Source organism: Tursiops truncatus, chromosome 3 (genome assembly GCF_011762595.2).
Source record: "Tursiops truncatus isolate mTurTru1 chromosome 3, mTurTru1.mat.Y, whole genome shotgun sequence".
Taxonomy (NCBI): domain Eukaryota; kingdom Metazoa; phylum Chordata; class Mammalia; order Artiodactyla; family Delphinidae; genus Tursiops; species Tursiops truncatus.
In genome coordinates this window covers 62,250,788-62,269,516 of record NC_047036.1, presented here as the reverse complement: position 1 = coordinate 62,269,516, position 18,729 = coordinate 62,250,788, and the positions used below count along the sequence as shown (strand labels likewise).

General features: G+C 41.5%; 1 protein-coding gene across 3 annotated transcripts in view; it reads left to right on the top strand.

Moving 5' to 3' along the window:
* The first annotated feature begins 751 nt into the window (after positions 1-751).
* Positions 752-18,729, top strand: part of ARSB (arylsulfatase B) — a 187,940-nt gene continuing 169,962 nt past the window's right edge. The window contains exon 1 of one of the 3 annotated variants that reach the window (XM_073802235.1): positions 752-1,246. In XM_073802235.1, coding sequence (XP_073658336.1) covers positions 938-1,246 — 309 coding nt within the window. In that variant the 5' untranslated portion in view covers positions 752-937. The remainder of the gene's footprint in view (positions 1,247-18,729) is intronic. The other 2 variants (XM_073802236.1, XM_033852966.2) reach the window with 2 other exon arrangements.

The window sequence follows — 18,729 nt, the reverse complement described above, 5'->3', positions numbered from 1 at the left end:
AAGGCTAACTTCAATTCAATGAGCATGTGGCTAAGGGAATTTTTCCTTCCATCCACAGGTTATTTCAGGCAAATTAGATACTATACTTCTTTGGTTCACTACTTGATTCTGGGGGAGCCAGCTCTTAAAGGGCTCATGAACCGGACAAACTAATAAGCTACTCAATGGCCACACAGCACGCCAATCAAGAGCCAGGGCAACCTAAGTAAAACTGCACCTTCAAAAGGGCACCGTGCAGTCGGAGTGTGTATTTGACCCCTTTTTGCTAGTGGGGAGGAAATGGCTTCACAGGCGTACGCTATTCTTAAATGAATCGGAAACATCACCCAGACCTCTGCCTCTTCATCGTCCCCGCACCTGCACGAGGCTGGGTTCTTTTGCTAGAAATAATTCTGCTAGAAATGATTCTTTCACGACCTTTAAAACCTCGTAGCTCAAGATCTGGAGTCGGAACTGGGTTTGGGTTAGGCTCCACCAACTACACAAGCTTGTTTATTCTGGAAAAAAAAGAAAAAAGGCAATAATTGTGATTCCTAGCTGCCAGGGTTGCTCCGAGATTTAAAGAGATGAGGGCTGTGAAATATGCTTTGTAAGCTGTGAAGAGTTAGTACAAAGAACAAATCTGCTCCTCTTTTACGATGCCACGAGGCAAAGCTCTTCGGTGGAAAGATAAGAGATCTTAGCTCCTATCAAGCATCAACGGAGCACGGCAGCAAGGGCTGCCCGAGTTCTTCTCTGGCTCCTCCCCCACCACACCGGCCCCGGCCCGGGTCAGAGGCGGCGGAGGCTCTGGCGCCGGGCCTCTCCTGCCTGCGGCCTGCTAGGGGTGAAATCCCGTGCTGGGGCGGGGCAGGCCCCGGCCGCCCAGTTCCTGATTCTATAAGCAGTGCCCGGGGCCCGGGGGCGCCACAGGCGCGGGCACCGCGGGCGGCGCAGGATGGGCCCGCGCAGCGCGGCGAGCCTGCCCCGAGGCCCCGGGCCGCGGAGGCCGCTCCTCCCCGCCGTCCTTCCGCTGCTGCTGCTGCTGCCGCCGCCGCCGGTCTCAGGCGCCGGGGCTGGCCGGCCGCCCCACCTCGTCTTCGTGCTGGCGGACGACCTGGGCTGGAACGACGTGGGCTTCCACGGCTCGGAAATCCGCACACCGCACCTGGACGCGCTGGCGGCCGCCGGGGTGCTGCTAGACAACTACTACACGCAGCCGCTGTGCACGCCGTCGCGGAGCCAGCTGCTCACCGGTCGCTACCAGGTACGCAGCGCCCCCGGCGGCCCGCGGCCGGCCCGCGAGCCTCTTGGAAATGGGCCTCGAGCCCTGGGCGGGTGCCGACCAGCCGGGATCGGTTCCCCGAACCGGGTCCCAAAGAGACGGCTTCTGGCCCTAGCAGCTCTGTACTTGCTTCGCTCAGGCCCGCAGCCCGCGGCGGCCTCTGCGCATGCCCGGCTCCAGGGTGCCGCTCTTCCCCCGGCGCCCCACCTCTCCGGGTGGTGTTTCTGTGTTACGTTTTCAAAAGGTCGGGGTGAAGGGGTTTCTGGGCAATGCCAGATGCGGGGCACTGCGAGTCAGTAGGCTGAAGGTCCGAATGGACTTTGCCGAGCGGTCTTGAAGTGGGAGGATGGAGAGCGAGCAGGCGGGGCACCCAGGAGTGAAGCAGAGAGCGATGGGGAGCCAGGAAAGCTGGGTGGGGAGGAGCGTTAAAACGAAGGAGAGCTCGCAGTGGGTGCGCTTTTGGTTTCTGTAAACCCAGCGGTCATAGGTTAGGACTGCCCGACCAAAGATTTATTTTTCCAAGTTCTCAGCAGCCCTGCAGTGAAAACCAAGTTGATTTTTCTTGGGCTGCTGACTTTCCGTTCAGATGTAACCTGTATTGAACTCCTCTGAGCATCTTCATTATCTCTTTTAAAACTTCTCTGTAGTTAACAGAGTAAAGTATATTTGTAGAGAGCACGCATACATTAGATAACGAAGAATATCAAGAACATTTGCATAGTGCTTTACTGTTTTTAAAGTTAATTCTTGAAACAGCCTGTGAGCTAGCTGTTATTTTTAATCCCCTTTTACACATTAGGCAGTAAACCTGTAGAGGTTCAATGACATGTTAAGAATTATTAATTGAAAAAAGTGCACAGTGTAAGAGTTGTGAATGAAATTTTATTTGGAGCAAGGTGAGGGCTATAGCCTGGGAGACAGCATTTCAGATAGCTCTGAGAAACTGCTCCAAAGAGGTGGGGGGAAAGGTCAGTGTTACATATGACTTTAGTGAAGGGGGTGCGTACGGTCAAGTACACGTTTTCTCGGAGGCCTGCTGCTAGTCACGAGGAGCAGATGTCACTGTTAATGATTTTAGTGCTTTTCTAGATATGAGGAGGTGCAAGAATTGGGCTGATAAAACCTTCTCCTGAAAATATCTAACTATCTGAAGGCCCGTCCTGCCAGTTTTTCCTAGAGCACAGAGCGCCTTGCTCCTGATCTCCACCCTGAACTCCTCTCGGAGGGGGGGTTGAAGGTCAGCGGCTGTAGTGGCCAGTGACTTAGTCCTTGTAGAGTCAGATGACAAGTGCCAGTTTTTAGTTGGCAGTATCACACAGCTAGAAAGTGGTAAAACTGGGTTTTGTGCCTTTCCTGCATCCACTAGTCATCTCAGGCCTCTAAAATTGGACTCTTCTTTTTTCTTAATCTGAATAAGATTGACATTTTGTGATTATGACCATGTTAAATATACAATAAACAGGTAGTTTGTATGCACTGTTTGTTCAACAGCCATACTTTGGGCCCTTACTGTGAAAGTCACAGGGATGTGCCTGAACCTTGCCCTCCCAAATCTGTGTTCATGTAGCCTTTCAGATCAACCCTAGCCTCATGTTGTCCTGAGATCAAGGGAAGGGAGGGTTCACTTGCAATAAAGATTAGCACAGTGGTCTGAAGACTTTTAGAAACAGAAATGATAGCGTTTTACTACGGAGTGAAAAGTAAGTCAAGGTTTGCAGTGGAGGTAAAGGATGGTTCCCTTCACCATCAGCCCTAAGTACTTTCCGCAATTCTAACTGGCTGCTACGTGGAATCAGGAATCTCTGCTCTGATGCAAATGTCACACTGGACACTTTGTAGGAGTACAAGAGCGTCTGAATAAAGAAGGGAAAGGAGGGAAGACAGGGTCTGCCCAAATGGTTCTGCATTTGATCTGAAGTAAGAGAACTGAACTCAAATTGCAGAAGAATGGGAGGGCCATTCATTTCTCCAACTTCCTCCCTTCCAACAGTCTTGAAAAGGAAAACAAATACCACACTTAAAAAACTTGTTCAGACTGCTTTTGCCTCTGAACATCCTCCCTGATCAGTCACCAACATTCCATCCTGGGAAGAAACAAAACAAAACAAAAAAATGAGTATTTAGAGTACCCTGAGGTTAAGAAGTGAAGGTAGAGGCTGCTTATCCAAAAGTGTTTAGAGGCCAATCAGTGTAGCAAGCTAGCCTCCCCAAACATTTTGCTTGGCTTTTCTCCCCTGTTCTGTTTGAGTTCAAGAGACTCAATTAGAAATTACCTTTGGTTAGCAACCATCCTCTTTTAAAAGAGTCAGTATTTCTGGGAGAGCGAAGGAGCCTCACTGGCCTCAGATACTATATTCTGGTACCATTCTAAGCATTTTACATGTATTAGTTAATTTAACTCTTACAGCACCCCGATGAAGTAGGTACTACTATTATCATCCCTATCTGATAACAAAGAAACTGAGGAAGGGGTTAAGAAAGTTGCCCAGGGTCACAGGGCTGGTAAGTTGTGAATCAGGATTTGAACCAGGCAGTAGCTCTATAACCACTACACTACATCGCCTACTCAGAATTATTAAAAACATCATCGCAAGAGCTGCTTCATATTTACTAACTAATCTCTCTTATTTTTTGACATATAGGTCATTCCTAAACATCTCGATGAAAAAAATTAACCCATTAGATTTCAAGTTAGGAATTCCTTATGTTAAATGTAAAGTGAAAATGGGGAGAGAGGTTTCATTTCAAAATGAGTCATGTGTTGTGCATAATTTTAGACAATAAAATGAGGAAATTTGTTGACTATTTCAAAATTAGGTACTTGAAAGAACTGCTTAATAGTTGTATCTGTGAACCTAACAATCATGCTTTAATAGAGGTGCCACCTTCCTTAATCATCTAACTTTAGATTAGAAAAGTGCAAAGTGATAAACAAGTTTTGACTGATTGAATTTTGTATTCCCAATAAATGCTGAATTTTAGGTTTTTAGCTTATAAGAGTATTTAGTGAAGAGGACCAGTTAAGAGTTGTGAGATGTGGATTTCAGTCTTTGCCATGTCAGCCTTCAGACTCTGACCTCGAAGGACATCATTTTCCATGTCTGTAAAATACTGGAGTTGGGCTGAACTCTAAGGCTCTTTCTAGCTGTAAATGTTTTTGACTCGATGGCTCCTGTGTTCACTAGAGCAAGTTTCTAACTTGGCAAAAGCACATTATCTACCCACTGTCTCCATCTACTGGTAGAAAGAGAGATTAATCTTGCCCAGCACTGCCTTACAAGTTGCACGAGCTGCTTGCTGCGCGGCTAGGCACTTGTTTAAAAAGGAACATGAATTCAACCTTTTATATTGAGACGTTTAATTGTTCCGAATCCTCACATTTGAACCTTTTAAAACTTGCATACGTTGGTGAAAAATTCATAGAGTTTAGATGGAGGGGAGAGGGAGATTGATCAGCAGATGAACTAAGTAGTTACTGGTAATCCAGGAACTAAAATTCAGGTCTCAATATACTTAAGTTAGTTTTCTTCCCACAGCATTATGACTCATTCATTCATTATTTTAAAAATATTTTATAAAATCTATATTTTATTTACATTTTGAATAGGAAATCCATTCACATGGTTTAAAAACTCAAAAGTTTCAAAATCTCTCCCTATACACAGGTGTATGTGCACACACACACACACACGCGCGCACACACACACACACACACACACACACACACACATTCTGTTCCTTAGGCATACAGTTACCTATCTTTGGAGGCAAACAACACTATGTAAATTGTATATATCCTTCCAAAAGTATTTTATGCATATACAAGCAAATATATATGTAGATATTCATCCCTCTCCTTTGATTTGAATGGTAGCATACTCTTTTTTGGGGGGTTCTTTTTTTTTTCAATTTCAATGAAATGTAATTGACATACAGCACTGTGTAAGTTTAAGGTGTACAGCATAATGACTTGATGAACATGCACCATGAAATGATTACCATGGTAAGTTTAGTGAACAACCATCATCTCATAAAAAAGAAAAGAAAAAAATTTTTCCTGTGATGAGAACACTTAGGGTTCACTCTTTTAACAACTCTCATATATAACATGCAGCCGTGTTAATTGTATTTATCATGTTGTACATTACTTCCTTAGTATTTATTTATGTTATAACTGGAAGTTTGCACCTTTTGACTACCTTCATCCAATCTATCCTCCCCCCCACCTCTGCTAACCACAAGTCTGATCTCTATTTCTGTGTATGTTTGTTTGTTGGAGTATAACTGACCTATAACACTACATTAGTTCCTAGTATACAGCATAGTGATTCCCTATTTCTACAAATTCCAAAATGATCAGAATGATAGCATACTCTTCACAATGTTTTGTACCTCATTTTTTTTAACTTAACATTTGAAATAATTTCATATTGTTACATAAAGAGCATCCTCATTAGTTTTTATGGCTGTATAATATTTTGGTAGATGGATATATCATAATTTATTTAACTAGTCACTGAATGATGGACATGCAGGTTGTTTCCAGCCTTTTGATATATCAGAGAATGCTGAAGTCAATACCTTGTACCTATGTCATTTTGCACATGTTTGAATATATATATGTAGGGTAAATTCTTAGAAGAGGAATTTTCTGGGTTTAAGTGTAGAGGCATTTGTAATTTGGATAAATATTGCAAAATTATACTTCAGTAGGTTGTATCAATCTACGTTCTTACCAGCAATATATGATATGCTTATTTCCCTATATATGTATTTTTAAGTTATATTTCACATGCCACAAGATTAATCATTTTAAATATATAAGTCATTGGTTTTTCATATATCCACAAGGTGGTGCAACCATCACCACTGTCTAGTTTCAGAACATTTCCATCACCCCAGATGAAACCCATTAGCAATTCCTCCCCATTCTCCTCTTGCCTTAGTTCCTGGCAGCCACTGATCTACTTTCTATCTCTGTGGATTTGCCTATTTTGGACATTTCATATAAAATGGACTCATACAATAGATGTCCTTTCATCCATGTTGTAATATGTATTATTCCTTTTCATGGCTGAATAATATCCCATTGTGTGAATACACCAACATTTTATTTATCCGTTCATCAGTTGATGGACATTGGATTGTTCCATTTTTTGTCTATTATGAATAATGCCACTGTGAACATCCATGTAGAAGTTTTGTATGAACATATATATTTTTTTCTGTTTTCTAGGGTATATACTTAGGAGTAGAATGCTAGATCATATGGCAACTCTATGTTTAACTTTTTGAGGGACTGCCAAACTGTTTCCATAGCAGCTGTACCATTTTGCATTCCCATCAACAATGTATGTGGGTTCTAATTTCCTCACCTCCTTGCCAACACTTTATATATTCTGGATACTAAACCCTTTTCAGATATGTGATTTGTATTTGTATCCTTATGTTTATCCTATGCCAGTACTACATTGTCTTTGTTAGGACAGAGTTAGGACAGTTGTGTAAGAGTACCAACTTGCAACACATAGCAAATAAGACTTAGAGATCTAATGCACAGCGTAGTGAATACAGACAATAATATTGTATTATAACCATTGAACTTGCTAGGAAACTGGAACTTAATGATTCCAACCTGTAAAAGAAAGGATAATTATAAAATATGATAGAAGTGCTAATTATCACTACAATGGCAATCCTATCATAATGTATAAATGTATCAAATTAACATGTGTTACACCTTAAATTTATACAATGTTTTACATCAAATATATTTCAATAAAAAACACACACATCCTAAGCCAGGGATTGTGAGTTCGTGTCCCACCTGGGGTACCAAAAAAATAAAAACTAAAAACCACATATAATAAAGATGTTTATAAGAGTGGGAGAATAATAAAAATACTTCAGCTTTTCTAATAGAATTTTCATACCCCTTTTAGTTCAAACAAAAGACTTGAAAATACTGAATTTCCTTATTCTTACAAATTGACTTTATTCAGCACAAAATGTTCATTACACCTCTGCACTCCTAGTTCACATTTTAAGCGTGGTTGTCTGTTCTCAGGTCCGGCTTCTCCATGACATTGCCTCACTTGTCTCTGACCTGGAGAAGCACCTGGTGTTGAGCAAGTAAATGAATGAACGTGCTAAGTGTTTTAACACCTGTGCGTTTCCTGAAAGAGCTCACTGTCTTAACTGCTTAGGGTTGACAGGTCATTTCTAGCGCCCTGGCTTCCTTTTTAAGAAATTTAAAAGGTGAAAGGGTAACAAAACTGGTAGGCCTTAGTAGAAACACTTCCTTCTGGGAAAAAAAAAGAGTAAAGTAACTTTGGTCCTCACCTGGGAACATTCTTACCTTGGGACCTGAGGGGGCCACTCCACCAGAACTCTGAAACCTTGGCAGAGGTTAGAAGCAATGAAAGATGACGCCAAGGTTTCATTCTTAAGGGACCCACGCCACATTTCTCTTAATCACATTGACAAATGGACAAGACACTTTCACGCCTTTTCACTCACACCTGAAGCAGAACCTTGAACAGGAATTCTAGGAAGGAGGCTGTGCGGGAGCATTGTGGGTAATTTTTGACTTTTGCTTCAAGTTTGCTTGAAGAATGTGAGCAGGGAAAACCCACGGCTGCAGGGAGAATAGGGCATTGCATACTGTGGCGTGAAAGAGGAAGCCGTTCATCCTGGGGTTGCCCTCACCTCCCTGCTGCTTTTTCTCATTGTCTTCAGTATCCTGCCTGCCCTCCAAGTGCTTGCCTCTCAGTGTCTCTTGTCCCTGGTTACCTTTCCCTGGACTCTAAGATTAGAAGTGGGGCAAAGAGGAGTCAAGAGTTGGAAGAAAGGGGTGAGTCTTGGGGAAAGATGTAGTCATTAGGAGTGTTCATATGACTTCCTGGCAAAGGCATCCAAGGTGTGAGTGATAAGAGGAGCATGTAGTCCAGAGGCCATAGGTGCCTCCAAAGATAAAGAACTTGCTAGTCTTTATCCCTGTGCTCATTTAAGAGGAGAAGTAAAGGATGCATCAGCTCCATACTGATAAGCAAGATGGCCACCTGCTAAAACACATCAGGGTTTTAACGCAGAGAACCCTGGGGATGACTTGCTGTGATGGGTCTTCTGTTTTGCTGAAGCCAGGTGTCCTTCCTAAGCCTAGCCAGAGCCCAGGAGCATTTTCCCAAAACGAAAGGGGCAGCTGGAGGCCTTAGTCTGCAAGTGTTGAAGATACTGGAAAAAAAAAAAAAATCTGATCTTTACCTTTTTACTTCCCAAGTAACTGGAAAAGAGGAAATAAGGAAATAAGTTTGGGGTTGAGTGGAATATGACCCATTGACTTATGGGAATTTTTGGTTGATTGACATTTGAGGTTTATTATTCCAAGAATCACTTTGAGCATAAGCTGTTACTGTCTGGTAACTCTGCTTTTGTTCCCTTAAGCATATCACTTTTCTAAAAAGTCTTTTTCCTCCATATTTTCCTTCCTTCTCATTTTGGACTTTTGGTTGGATTTATAATTTAAACAGGGAAAGGCAGTAAAACAGTTTTTGCCTTGTTTATTCCTTTTACAAACAGCATACCTTTGTGGTTTAGTCAGATTTACACTCTTTGCTAATCAGCACCAAAATAAATAGACCTTTAAAACTGCTAGTGATACCAGCCAGCTCTGCAGCCTGAGTTCTGAAGGACCAGGCCAGATGGCAAAGCCAGGCCCCTAACACACATAATGTGTGTTCTGTAGCTCTTGGCTTCAGCAGCATGGGCAGCTGATGGCTTTTTAGAAGGTTTAGGGGGAAGTGAGCAGATTCTCCACTATCCATTTGTTCTGTGGGGCATCTCCAGGGATAAACCCTAAGGTGGCCTGAGTGGTACTTGACCATGGTTAAAACCTGTACTGTTCTGGCCCAGGCCCAGGCTGGCAGTTCCGAACTCCTGGCCAGCCACCAGCCTGTTCTGTGATTGTGTTCTGGTCATGAAGCTTCCCTCTAGGCTCTCTGGTGTATAAAGTGGAATAGTAGAGCTGCCTGTTTTTCTGGTTTTTCAAGTATTGCAGGAGGAGGTATTGCACAAATACATGGTTGCAATGAGTTCATCTTGCACAGGTCAGACTGACAGGATAGAATCTTCCTCTGTTCATCTGGAAGTTATCTCAACGCTATTGAGGTTTGGAGAGAAATAGCATCCATTGCCACGTATGTAGCAGTGGGTCACCTGGCCCCTGGGAGAGTTTATTATAAGTGTAGCTGAAATAAAGAGGTTCTGATGTGGGAACCATCTTCCTCCTCCCCCCTTCAGGAGAGTGGTTTTTTTCTTTTATGCTCATGAGACCACTCTGATAGTATATTCCAGGTCTACAGGGGACAGAATAACTTACAGGATCAAATAAATTTTTACATGCAACAAACCATGTAAACAAGGATTTCTCATCAGTTATCTCATAGAAAGAACTCAGAGACAAGCCAGGTCCTTTACTGAATTTGTAGACCCTTTGCCTTTGTGGAGGGAATCCTTGACAGTCAAGTAAAATCTTAGGAGAAGCTGTTTTTCAAAGATTTGGTTTAGTGAAGAAGAGATAGCTACATGTGGAAGAAAGAGAGTAGCCCCTTTGGACTTTCATGTATTATCTATAGAACCTCTCCATTCAACACCTACCCTCCAAACACTGAAGATGGGTGTTAGAATGAAATTGTTGTGAATGCTGTTGGGTTGCCAAAGTGACGCTTATTTTTTCTTTTGATTCTCCTTGGTGTCTTGTCATCCTTTCCCATGAAGCGTGGTGTGGCTCTCCAGTTCTGTGCTAAACTCAAGTGCTGGGTTGCAACCAGCTCTGCATTCATTCGCCTGTTTACTGCTTCTCTACACACTACAGTTTCCTTGCTTCAAACAGTGTTTGAACAGACCCAAAACATGTTTTTGGCCATCATCCAGACTTTGGCTTCCCCTCCCCCAGTAATGCCATGAAAATGTCCTGTTGAATAAATTCTGAGGAACTGAGAAGAATGTTCCCTACGCTGTGCGATTGCAGGTAATAGAGGCAGGCTTCAGCTGACCACCCGGTGTGGTGCCCATGTGGCCTCGGAAAAGTGAATCGCACAGCATCCCTTGGCAGGGCTTTAGAGTGATCGGAGGTCATTCTCCGCATGTGATGGATGACCTTTCCATTTAAAGAAATTTGCGCATAACATTCATTTCCACTGGGTCTTTTGAACTCCATAAAATATTATCCTTCTTTATCCTCTGCTGTTGCCAATTAGTATATATTATGAAGTTTTTTGAACCCGGGATTAATTTTCTATTGAGTAAACTTCTAGCGTTAACTGTGGACAGAATCCTTCTGTTATGTGAGGGATGTGGGTGTGTGTGCGTGTGTATGTTTAGAGAGCAATGTTTCCCTTTCCCAGCTTGGGTTTTGTAACATCCTTATTATTCAGGATCCCAGCTGGGAAAAGATGGCACATTCAAATTAGCATAATTTAGGGAGGGTTTATTTGCAAAGGGACTATTTGAAAAGGTATGAATGTGTGGGGGAAACACAAGACATAGTGTATAACCCACTGGAGCTGTTACTACCCCTAGACCAGGGGGAAGAAAGGAAAGAGGAGTGACCGGAACCTAGAAACAGAGTCCTGTAAAGAAGGCCACTTTTGGGATGGCCTGCAGGATACGGACAGCCTGGTAGCTCAGGGCCACTCACCTCTTCCCTCCTTCCAATCCCAGTCTGGGCTCCCCATTGGCTGAACCCAGTCAGAACCAGAAGGTGCAGGAGCCCTTTGATTTGGCCCCAGTAGGTCAACTTCCCAGGCTGGAGACAGGACAGAAGGCAGATTGGGGATTTGGAGGTCAAATGAAGGGCATCTGGCATATATCCCAATGAAGGTGTCCAGTTATTTCTAGGCAAAGTATAAAAATCTAAATAGAAAACTTAAACTCACTTTTATTTTTAAACAGCTTTATTGAGGTATAATTGACATGCAATAAACTACACGTATTTCAAGTATACAATTTGGTAAGTTTTGATATGTATATGCCTGTGAAGCCGTTACCACATAATCAAGATAGCGAACATATTATCACCTTCAAAATAAATCCACTTTAATTTAACATTTAAGATATTCCACATGGTTCTTTTAGGAGGGCATGGAAAGGTATTGTGAAATCAAGCAACAGCAGGGACAATTCCAAAGGTATTGGCTCTGGACAGACACACAAAAAAATGAAATTCAGGACAATGTCAAAGCTTATGAGAAAACTATTTAATAGTAAATAGCTTATAATAAATTAAAAAGAAAAGATGGTGAGTTTGAAGGGTTTTTGTTTTGTTTTTGTGTTTACTTTGTATCTGTTTATTGCCATGAATTTAAAACAAAACGAGGCAAAAATCTGTCTGGTCTGAGTAGTCAATATTTGAATCTGAAAAAATCAGTGATAAATCAGGATTTAATAGCACCAGCAGAACTATAGATTAGAACCAGCATACATGTCATTTGATGTTAATATGTACCACATCCCACTCCAGGGGGCAGGCCCAGGCTTAGGTGCATGTTCTGTATAATGCCACCCCATCTCCTCAAGAAAGTGTATTGAAATGTAGGTGAGAGGGCGTGATGTGTTATTGATGACAATGCTTACAGTATTACCGTGACAGTTGCTGAGTGTTTAGTGTACGGTTAGTGAAAGAGCTGGGATGCGATTTAATTCTCTGAGCTTCGGGCTCTTATGCTTTAAATTATAAAAGCAAGTAAATCATTTACAAACACATTTTGTTTTTACCATTTATTAATAATTGCTTGCTACCCACCTGACAGCTGATGGAGGCGCCAGAGAGTCATGGCTGGGTTGAGAACTGGCACTGTCAACCTTTGGTGTCCCCAGAGCCCCATTTATTCTAGGGAAATCAGGAGTGCCCAGTGAGCGCTAGGGAAAGCTAGTGTCGGTGAAGAATTAAATGTGAGACTCCACCCCGCTTCCTACAGAGAAGAGCACCTCCCTGGCTAAGCAAGGACAAGGGATTGGTGGGGGGGAGAGGGGTAACATCGTACGGAAGGGAGGGTCTGGGTAGGCAATGAGGGAAGCCACCAAGGACCCCCCTTGTGCACCAGCAGTGGGTGCAGTATCATCCCTCAGCACAGGAGCTGTGACAAGGGCCACACTGGTTTCCATGTGGCCTTCGAACTTACCTAGCAAGTTCAGGGCCTTTGCATTCTTATTCCTTATGCCTAGATTGCTCTGCCCCAAATTTTTGCAAGGCTCTCTCTTACTCTCTTATTTCATTCAGATTTCTGCTCAAGTATCTCCTCCTCAAAGAAGCTTTCTTTTGCCATCCTCTCTAAAGAGTCACCTGTCACTATCTCCCTCTCTATTTTCCTCATAACAATGATCACTGTCAGACTAACGTCCTTCTCTAACTTTTTGGTTTTAGGACCTCTGTACATGCTTAAAAATTGAAGACCCCATAGAGCTTACGTTTGTGTGGTTATACCTTTCAAAATTTACTATGTCAGAAATTAAAATAGAAATTTTAAAATATTTTTATTCATTGAAAAACAGCAATAATAATTCCATTACATATTAATGTAAATAACTTGGGGAAAATAACTGTATTTTTCAAAACGAGAATTACACAAGAAGAATGACGTTGTTTTATACTTTTTTACTTTAATTTTTTTTATACAGCAGGTTCTTATTAGTTATCTATTTTATACACATCAGTGTATACATGTCAATCCCAATCTCCCAGTTCATCACACCCGCCACACCTTGCTTTCCCCCCTTGGTGTCCATATGTTTGTTCTCTACATATGTGTCTCTGTTTCTGCCTTGCAAACTGGTTCATCTGTACCATTTTCCTAGGTTCCACATATATGTGGTAATATACAATATTTGTTTTTCTCTTTCTGACTTACTTCACTCTTACTTCACAGTCTCTAGGTCCATCCATGTCTCTATAAATGACCCAATTTCATTCCTTTTTATGGCTGAGTAATATTCCATTGTATATATGTACCACATCTTCTTTATCCATTCATCTGTCAATGGGCATTTAGGTTGCTTCCATGTCCTGGCTATTGTAAATAGTGCTGCAATGAACATTGCGGTACATGTGTCTTTTTGAATTATGGTTTTCTCTGGGTATATGTCCAGTAGTGGGATTGCTGGGTTATATGGTAATTCTATTTTTACTTTTTTGTTTGTTTGTTTGTTTGTTTTTTTGCCATACGCGGGCCTCTCACAGCTGTGGCCTCTCCCGTTGTGGAGCACAGGCTCCGGACGCACAGGGTCAGCGGCCATGGCTCACAGGCCCAGTCGCTCCATGGCATGTGGGATCCTCCCGGACTGGGGCACGAACCCGTGTCCCCTGCATCAGCTGGCAGACTCTCAACCACTGTGCCACCAGGGAAGCCCTACTTTTAGTTTTTTAAGGACCCTCCATACTGTTCTCCATAGTGGCTGTATCAATTTATATTCCCAGCAACAGTGCAAGAGGGTTCCCTTTTCTCCACACCATCCCCAGCATTTGTTGTTTGTGGATTTTCTGCTGATGCCCATTCTAACCAGTATGAGGTGATACCTCATTGTAGTTTTGATGTGCATTTCACTAATAATTAGTGATGTTGAGCAGCTTTTCATGTGCCTCTTGGCCATCTGTATGTCTTCTTTGGAGAAATGTCTATTTAGGTCTTCTGCCCATTTCTTGATTGGGTTGTTTGTTTTTTTAATTGAGCTGCATGAGCTGTTTATATATTTTGGAGATGAATCCTTTGTCCGTTGATTTGTTTGCAAATATTTTCTCCCATTTTGAGGGCTGTCTTTTCGTCTTGTTTACGGCTTCCTTTGCTGTGCAAAAGCTTTGAAGTTTCATTAGGTCCCATTTGTTTATTTTTGTTTTTATTTCCATTACTCTAGGAGGTGGGTCAAAAAAGAGCTTACTGTGATTTATGTCAAAGAGTGTTTTTCCTATGTTTTCCTCTAAGAGTTTTATAGCGTCCAGTCTTACATTTAGGTCTTTTATCCACTTTGAGTTTATTTTTGTATATGGTGTTAGGGAGTGTTCTAATTTCATTCTTTTACATGTAGCTGTCCAGTTTTCCCAGCACCACTTATTGAAGAGACTGTCTTCTCCATTGTATATCCTTGCCTCCTTTGTCATAGATTAGTTGACCATAGGTGCGTGGGTTTATCTCTGGGCTTTCTATCCTGTTCCATTGATCTATATTTCTGTTTTTGTGCCAGTACCATATTCTTTTGATTACTGTAGCTTTGTAATATAGTCTGAAGTCAGGGAGTGTGATTCCTCCAGGTCCGTGTTTTTCCCTCGAGATTGCTTTGTCTATTTGGGGTTTTTTGTGTCTCCATACAAATTTTAAGATTTTTTGTTCTAGTTCTGTAAAAAATGCCACTGGTAATTTGATAGGGATTACAGTGAATCTGTAGATTGCTTTGGGTAGTATAGTCATTTTCACAATATTGATTCTTCCAATCCAAGAACATGGTATTTCTCTTCATCTGTTTGTGTCATCTTTGATTTCTTTCATCAGTGTCTAATACTTTTCTGAGTACAGGTCTTTTACCTCCTTATGTAGGTTTATTCCTAGGTGTTTTATACTTTTTGTTGCAGTGGTGAATAGGATTGTTCCCTTAATTTGTCTTTCTAATAGTAATAGAAGAGATTTCTGTGCATTAATTTTGTATCCTGCAACTTTACCAAATTCATTGATTAGCTCTAGTAATTTTCTCATGGCATCTTTAGGATTATCTATGTATAGTATCAAGTCATCTGGAAACAGTGACAGTATTACTTCTTCTTTTCCAATTTGTATTCCTTTTCTTTCTTTTTCTTCTCTGATTGCCGTGGCTAGGACTTCCAAAACGATGTTGAATAATAGTGGCGAGAGTGGACATCCTTGTTGCTGATCTTCGAGGAAATGCTTTCAGTTTTTCAACATTGAGAATGATGCTTGCTGTGGGTTTGTCATATATGGCCTTTATTATGTAGAGGTAGGTTCCCTCTATGCCCACTTTCTGGAGAGTTTTTATCATAAATAGGTGTTGAATTTTGTCAAAAGCTTTTTCTGCATCTATTGAGATGATTGTATGGTGTTCAGTCTTCAGTTTGTTAATATGGTGTATCACATTGATTGATTTGTATATATTGAAGAACCCTTGCATCCCTGGGGTAAATCCCACTTGATCACGGTGTATGATCCTTTTAATGCGTTATTGGATTCTGTTTGCTAGTACTCTTGAGGATTTTTACGTCTATATTCATCAGTGATATTGATCTGTAATTTTCTGTTTTTGTAGTATCTTTGTCCGGTTTTGGTATCAGGGTGATGGTGGCCTCATACAATGAGTTTGGGAGTGTTCCTTCCTCTGCAATTTTTTGGAAGACTTTAAGAAGGACGGGTATTAGCTCTTCTCTAAATGTTTGATAGAATTCACCTGTGAAGCCATCTGGTCCTGGACTTTTGTTTGCTGGAAGATTTTTAATCACAGTTTCAATTTCATTATTTGCAATTGGTCTGCTCATGTTTTCTATTTCTTCCTGGTTCAGTCTCAGAAGGTTGTGTTTTCTTCCAGGTTATCCATTTTATTGGCATAGAGTTGCCTGTAGTAGTCTCTTATGATGCTTTGTATTTCTGTGAAGTCCATTGTAACTTCTCTCTTTTATTTCTAATTTTATTGATTTGAGTCCTCTCCCTCTTTTTCTTATTGAGTCTGGCTAAAGGTTTACCAATTTTGTTTATCTTTTCAAAGAACCAGCTTTTAGTTTTATTGATCTTTACTGTTGTTTTATTTGTTTCTGTCTCATTTATTTCTGCTCTGATCTTTATGATTTCTTTCCTTCTGCTAACTTTTGGTTTTGTTTGGTCTTCTTTCTCTACTTCCTTTATGTGTAAGGTTGGATTGTTTATTGGAGATTTTTCTTGTTTATTGAGGTAGGATTGTATTGCTCTAGATTTCCCTCTTAGAACTGCTTTTGCTGCATTCCATAAGGTTTGGATCATCGTGTTTTCGTTGTCATTTGTCTCTAGGTATTTTTTAATTTCCTCAGCCATCTCTTGGTTATTTAGTAACGTATTGTTTAGCCTCCATGTGTTTGTGTTTTTTACATTTTTTATCCTGTAATTGAGTTCTAATCTTATAGTGTTGTGGTCAGAAAAGATGCTTGATATGATTTCAGTTTTCTTAAATTTACCGAGGCTTGATTTGTGACCCACGATGTGATCTATCCTGGGGAATGTTCCATGTGCACTTGAGAAGAAAGTGTAGTCGGCTGTTTTGGGATGGATTGTCCTATAAATGTCAATGAAATCTACCTTGTCTATTGTGTCATTTAAAGCTTTTGATTCCTTATTATATTCTGTCTGGATGATCTGTCCCTTGGTGTAAGTGAGATGTTAAAGTCCCCCACTATTATTGTGTTACTGTCGATTTCCTCTTTTATAGCTGTTAGCATTTACCTTATGTATTGAGGTGCTCCTATGTTGGGTGCATATATATTTATAATTGTTATATCTTCTTCTTGGATTGATCCCTTGATCATTGTGTAGTGTCCTTCCTTGTCTCTTCTAACATTCTTTATTTTAAAGTCTATTTTATCTGATATGAGTATTGCTACTCCAACTTTCTTTTGATTTTCATTTGCATGGATTATGTTTTTCCATCCCCTCACTTTCAGTCTGTATGTGTCCCTAGGTCTGAAGTGGGTCTGTTGTAGACAGCATATATATGGGTCTTGTTTTTGTATCCATTCAGTGAGCCTGTGTCTTTTTGTTGGAACATTTAACCCATTCACATTTAAGGTAATTATCAATTTGTATGTTCCTATTACCATTTTCATAATTGTTTGGGGTTTGTTTTTGTAGGTCCTTTTCTTCTTTTGTGTTTCCCACTGAGAGAAGTTCCTTTAGCATTTGTTGTAGAGCTGGTTTTGTGGTGCTGAATTCTCTTATCTTTTGCTTGTCTGTAAAGCTTTTGATTTCTCCATCGAATCTGAATGAGATCTTTGCTGGGTAGAGTAATCTTGGTTGTAGGTTCTTCCGTTTCATCACTTTAAATATATCGTGCCACTCCCTTCTGGCTTGTAACGTTTCTGCTGAGAAATCAGCTGTTAACCTTATGGGATTCCCTTGTAAGTTGTCATTTTTCCCTTGTTGTTTTCAATAATTTTTCTTTGTCTTTAATTCTTGTCAATTTGATTACTATGTGTCCTGGCGTGTTTCTCCTTGGAATTATTCTGCCTGGGACTCTGTGCTTCCTGGACTTGGGTGGCTATTTCCTTTCCCATGTTAGGGAAGTTTTTGACTATAATCTCTTCAAATATTTTCTCGGGTCCTTTCTCTCTCTCTTCTCCTTGTGGGACCCCTATAATGCAAATGTTGGTGCGTTTAATGTTTTCCCAGAGGTCTCTTAGGCTGTCTTCATTTCTTTTCATTCTTTTTTCTTTATTCTGTTCTGCGGCAGTGAATTCCACCATTCTTTCTTTCAGGTCATTTATCCATTCTAATGCATCAGCCATTCTGCTATTGATTCCTTCTAGTTTATTTTTCATTTCAGTTATTGTATTGTTCATCTCTGCTTGTTTGTTCTTTAATTCTTCTAGGTCTTTGTTAAACATTTCTTCCATCTTCTCGATCTTTGCCTCCAGTCTTTTTCCGAGGTCCTGGATCATCATCACTATCATTATTCTGAATTCTTTTTCTGGAAGGTTGCCTATCTCCACTTCATTTAGTTGTTTTTCTGGGGTCTTATCTTGTTCCTTCATCTGATACATTGTCCTCTGCCTTTTCATTTTGTCTATCTTTCTGTGAATGTGGTTTTCATTCCACAGGCTGCAGGATAGTAGTTCTTCTTGCTTGTGCTGTCTGCCCTCTGGTAGATGAGGCTATCTAAGAGGCTTGTGTAAGCTTCCTGATGGGAGGAACTGGTGGTGGGCAGAGCTGGCTGTTGCTCTGGTGGGCAGAGCTCAGTAAAACTTTAGTCCGCTTGTCTGCTGATGGGTGGTGCTGAGTTCCCTCCCTGTTGGTTGTTTGGCCTGAGGCGACCCAGCACTGGAGGCTACAAGCTCTTTGGTGGGGCCAATGGCAGACCCCGGGAGGGCTCACGCCAAGGAGTACTTCCCCGAACTTCTGCTGCCACTGTCTTTGTCCCTGTGGTGACCCACAGCCACCCCCCACCTCTGCAGGAGACCTTCCAACACTAGCAGGTAGGTCTGGTTCAGTCTTCTATGGGGGTCACTGCTCCTTCCCTCTGGGATCTGATACACACACTACTTTGTTCATGCCCTCCACGAGTGAAGTCTCTGTTTCCCCCAGTCCTGTTGAAGTCCTGCAATGAAATCCCACTAGCCTTCAAATTCTGGTTTTCTGGGAATTCCTCCTCCCATTGCCGGACTCCCAGGTTGGGAAGCCTGACGTGGGGCTCAGAACCTTCACTCCAGTGGGTAATCTTCTGTGGTACAA